General features: G+C 43.5%; 1 protein-coding gene across 1 annotated transcript; it reads right to left on the reverse strand.

The window, feature by feature from the left end:
* Positions 1 to 219: 219 nt before the first annotated feature.
* LOC136702641 (5-hydroxytryptamine receptor 1B-like) lies at positions 220 to 5024 on the reverse strand. Its single transcript, XM_066677788.1, has one exon. It carries the CDS (start codon positions 4927 to 4929, stop codon positions 3784 to 3786), a length of 1146 nt encoding a protein of 381 aa, XP_066533885.1. The 5' UTR covers positions 4930 to 5024; the 3' UTR covers positions 220 to 3783.
* Between the last annotated feature and the right edge of the window lie 490 nt (positions 5025 to 5514).

The raw sequence follows: 5514 nt of genomic DNA on the forward strand, positions 1-5514 counted from the left end.
AGTGAAGTGGACGAGCAGTGAATAAAAGACAAAGAGACAGAGATAGTCTTCTCCACACCTGAAGAATGCCATCACACGATTATTGCCTGAACCCCTGCTTCTGGTGATCATCGCTCAATGAAAACTGCTACAATCCCCAGTCAGTGACACTCTTTTTTTATTGTTGTTATCTTTTCCATGTTTTTTTTTTGTTTTTTTTTGTTTTTTGTAATAGCAGCAGTTTGTTAGACGTCCGTTTGGGTTGGAATGGAGCCCACATTGTCAAGGTAGGTACAAGACATTGCTTAAAATGCACAGAAGCTCATATAGTACAGCAGAAGCTTTCCATGAAATGACGGCTTTCCAGCAAGCAGCCGTTTAATGCAGTTACCGTAAAACCGGAAGTGTGTTTTGCATCGTTAATTGGCTTAGTCTGGGTCTCCTCAGACAAATCAAATTGTGCTCTACACCAAAAAATGACTGCAGTCCATTTATGTCCAGTCAAAGCTGTCCCACACACGGTTCACAAAATGCAGATGTTTTGAACAATATTCGGTAATGACAAAGTCGTACAGCCCCTTGTTTCCGTTTTCAGACCTGCTCTATTGAGAAAAGCTTCCAACAATGTGAGAAACACAGAGAAAAAAATATCTATAAATAAAAATAAATAGACAGCAAAACCCATAAAAACAGAAAACCAACTACACGGGAATGTACGTACATCACAGTGCAAAAGTCAGAGAGGAACCTTTCGTTTATTATACTTCGTTATAACGGTGACTGAGTTGAAGTAATTCATTTTTCAGTGTCAAGAAACAAAGCAAAGAGGCACAAACATTAAGGGAAGCATTTTTAATTAATTAATTAATTTATTCCCGCTATATATTGCTAGATCTTTCAGAATTAAATATAATGTACTTACAAAAAAACCCACACACTGAAACAAGACAGAACCAAATGAAAATGGAGAAACAGAGGGCAGAAAAATAAGCAAAAATATAGAGTGGACAAATAAGACAACAACAGCAAAAACAGTAAAAATAACAGCACAGAAATAAGAGAACTGAGCAAAACCGTAAAAATGAGGACAGATAAATTAGAGAATGGCAGAGAAATAAGAATTAAGTTAAAATGAAGTAAAAGTTAAAGAACTGAGCAAAAATGGCAATCACTGGGTATGGAGGAATAACGGATCCAAGCAAGACTTGAACTTTTGTGCCACTCACTGCTGCGTGTTCGTGGATGGGGTGACTTCTCATTTAAGGAACAGGCACTGAAACGGGTCATTCTGAACAGGGCTGTTTGGTTTGATCCTTGTGCTGTTCCTTTTGACCAAAGCATGTCAGACGTTTCATTAAGACCCCAGAACTTAGTGGTATGTCACCTTTAAAAGATTTAAGATAAGATAGGACAACCACGACACCAAGACATGATAGAGGAAAAATATGCTTGGTGAACTGTGAGTTGTGCGCTATGACCTTATTTGGCATTTTCAGGACCTATAGGTACATGCTTTTGTCTGTATGAATGGAAATATGAGGTGTGAGGATGTGATGGGTTGGTAGGCTCCAGCTTCTAGATCCTTCTAGTTTATTCAACAGTGGAAATGGGATTCCCTGGATATTAAGCAAACAGAAAATTCAACTTCTAATATTAATATGACAAATATTAAAACTAAAAGGTCTGTTTAAAGAAACACTAGGCTAAATGTGGTATTTTTGCACCTGGGCTCCCCTACAGTTTTGCAGAGTGTAATTCACATTTACAGCACTATCCTGAAATAAAAGGGATGGGGCTGTTTTCCTATGCTCCTCCAAAAACAACACAGTGCAGTTTCTGCAGTGCTGAGCCCAACTACAGAGGTTCTGTTCTCCCTATTACAGGTCAGTGGAGCATCACAATGAACGTGTAGCTGTAATTGCAATGTAAAAATACTACAGTGTCCCTTTAAATTTATGCAAATGATGCAATTATGAAAAAGGCCAAGGAAACCTAATGTGAAAATCTATTCTCCACATTTACCTCCTGACGCTGAAAAATGAATAATGGCTCTCTTGTCCAGGAAGAATATATACGAGAAATGGTCTCTGACTTTTGCACATCAATGTATATTTACAAAAGTATGGAGTTTACTTTTGTAAATATACTACAAATTTGCCTGAAATTACACAAGCATGTGAAAATACACACACACACACACACACACACACACACACACTGCCCAGCAGTTACACATCTCACACATAGATACAGCAGGCCTAATGGCTTTTCCATTACAATCATTAGTAAGTACTACCAGAACTAGAAGAATTGCCTCACCACCCGGGGCCTTCTGCAGTGGGGCAGTTTACCCCTGCGCATTACAATTGTAGGGCAGTTCAGATTTCTTTAATGGGGATTTCCACTCAGATCACTGTTCCTTATTTGGATACAAAGCAGGAAAAAAAGGGCATCAAACCTCATTCGAGACTTTATGCCTCTTTGATGAGACTTTATAGGCCACTCTTGAGACTTCATGCTCAAAATTAGGCTCCATGATTCACAAAGCCCCAATCCAGTCCCAGGACCTCAGATGGAGACACTTGAAATCAAGTCAGATTGCCTTCATAGGCAAGCAGTAGCTTATTGGTAATTGATTTGTTATGTCTGGCTTGAAAAAGACATTCAGATTTGCAATGGGTCTCCATAGTGTTATAAGCATGTCTCTGGTGCGACTATATTTGTCCTTGGTGTGACCATTTCCATCTCAGAAATAGTTCCATCCATCCTTCTTTTCACAAGGTCCTTAAGCAAGTTACCCACCGACAGAAGTTGCTTTGAAGAGATTTGTGCCAATAAACCGTGTTTCTCCTTGGTGCGACCATTCCATAAGAGGTTGAAAATTATTTCTGGACAGCTCATCCCTTTATGTAGGCTTAGGATATCCATCTTTTTTATGATGTGCTCGAAGCAAGTTTAATATTTCTCCGCCCACACTTGGGCCTTGACAAGTCCCAGTGGCTCATTGCGATCCCCTGCACTGCTGTTTTACTCCTAGGTGCAACCGATTCTCCTGAGGTTCCCAAATCTGGAAAATCTGTTTCAAACTAGCTGTCATGTTGTGCTTTGAGCAAGTTACCTTTTTTCCGCAATCAGTTACTTTCCCAAACAGTCACTTAAAAAGACTTGTGCAACTAGTCAAGAAACCTTCGATCGTACCCAACCTCCTGAGGTTACCAATCTCAAAAGTGGTTCTGATTAAGCCAAACCCTTCTTGCAGGTTAAACATATCCATTATACCATGACTGAGTCCTGCTACATCTCATCCACAGTTTGAAGTCCTCACTAGGATCTACATGGTGTAGATGACAAGGTTCGTGAGCAAGTTCTAGTAGCCCAGCCAGGTGAAGATGATGAAAGTAGAGCTGGTGCAGATTGTCACCAGCAGTTTGTAGATGAAGAAAAGCAGCCAGCACCCATGATCATGTCCGGTGGCTTAGTGGACACCCTTTTGCCATGTCCTTTTGGGTGTCAGACTTGTTATGCTTGACCTGGTGGCTAGGGATGCCATCGGACAAGGAGAGCAGCAGCATCTAATGCTGTAGCAAAGCAAGTTGGTTGAGGTCATGGATCCTGGAGAGATGCTGATGCTTTCACTGATAAGCAAGTCTTACAGTGTTGTTTTTCTCCTCAGCATGACCAGTTCTCCTGAGGTTCCCAACTCAAAAAAAAAAGTTGTTTCAACTAGCCCTTCACAAATTCCAATTGTATTGAATCCCGGTACACCTTACCCATCCATTCCACGATGTAGCAGATCCAATAGCTTCAAGATCTGAAACAGTTGAAGCGGATGAGCTTGTGGAAGGCCTGCTTGAAGTCCTCATTGGACATGGTGTAGATGACGGGGTTTATGAGCGAGTTCAGGTAGCCCAGCCACGTGAAGACGTCAAAGAGCTCCGGGTAGAAGGTGCAGGTGGTGCAGATTGGCACCAGCAGCGTGTAGATGAAAAAGGGCAGCCAGCACATGATGTATGCACCAAGGATGACGCCAAGAGTCTTGGTGGCCTTCCTCTCGCGAGCTGCAGAGATCCTCTTCTTCTCCAGGAGGGCATCAGATACAGTCACCTTGACCTGGTGGTTGGCAACAGAGACAGTGTCGCACGACGACGAAGGTGGCGTCTCATGCGTGCCATAGTTGAGCGAGGTGTTGGAGGCTACGGATCCTGGGGAGCTGCTGATGAGTCGTGCCGAGGTTAGCCTCTTGCCGGTGCGCTTGGGTGACTGCTTGAGGATTCGTTTGCGTGCCTCAGCATAGATTCTCCCGTAGAGGGCGATGAGCAGCAGCGTGGGGATGTAGAAGGCGCCGAAGGTGGAGTAGATAGTGTAGAAGACGTGGTCCGTGTTTACGGTGCAGCTGGTCACTTCGTCCTCTGTGCGAGCCTGCTGCCAGAAGAATGGCGGCAGTGAGATGGACACTGCTATGACCCAGGCAGCGGCGATCATGGCAGTGGCCCGAGAGATGGTGCGTCGCTTGGCGTAGCCCACAGCGTCTGTGATGGCCCAGTATCTGTCGAGCGCAATCACACACAGGTGCAGGATGGACGCCGTGCAGCAGGTGACATCAGAGGATAACCACAGGTCACAGAGCACTCGTCCCAGTGTCCATGAATGTTGCACTGTGTAAACAATACTTAAGGGCATGACGAGCACAGACACCAGCAGGTCGGTGAAAGCCAGGGAACCAATCAGCACATTGGCCGGTGTGTGCAGCTTGCGTGAGCGCGCTATGGTCGCAACAACAAAGGCGTTAGAAAGAGCAGTGGCACACGTGAGCAGTGACAACAGTGTGGCCACAAGTGCTTGTACAAGAGCCGGAGCTGGGGGCGCATCTTCGGGCACACGCGTGTGGTTAGAGACACTGTGGTTGGACGACAGGTTCATGGTCTCACTGTACGCTGCTTTCAGCTCCATAGCAAACACAGGATTGTTGTTTTCTTTTCTTTTGCTTTATCTTCAACCACGGCGCATGCTCTGTCCTCGGCGCCTCTTTCGTGTCATCTTGCCCTCACAGACCAAAAGTGGTCCGCGCGGTGGGCGCAGAGCATGAGCATCAATGAAAGAAGCAGCGTCAACTTCGTCAGGCTGGAGAGGCGAGACAATACAGGTGAATGGGGTGATTTTTTTTTTTTAACAACAGATGTCACACCGAATATTTGACTCGTATTCTTATGTTTTAGAGATTTTGTTCCTTATTATTATAGGGAAATGACACTATGCAAATAAGATATTATCTCAAATGTGGGAATATTTCACTGTTTTTTAAAGAAGCTAATAATCCAGAAACTCATCCTGCTCCATTTATTTTATAAGTGTTACACAACAACATAATATCTATGAATAGTCTATTATAATTTACATACTACTTAAAGATTTTTGGTAATTTTGTTGCATTTACTCTGCCATAAATGCAGATAAAAGCAATGCTCCTATGCATTACGCTTCAGAACAGGGTTCGGAAAAAGAAGGTCCAGTCTCAAGCTGGTTTTGAACGTGGAG

The sequence above is a fragment of the Hoplias malabaricus genome, chromosome 7, assembly GCF_029633855.1.
Source record: "Hoplias malabaricus isolate fHopMal1 chromosome 7, fHopMal1.hap1, whole genome shotgun sequence".
NCBI lineage: Eukaryota > Metazoa > Chordata > Actinopteri > Characiformes > Erythrinidae > Hoplias > Hoplias malabaricus.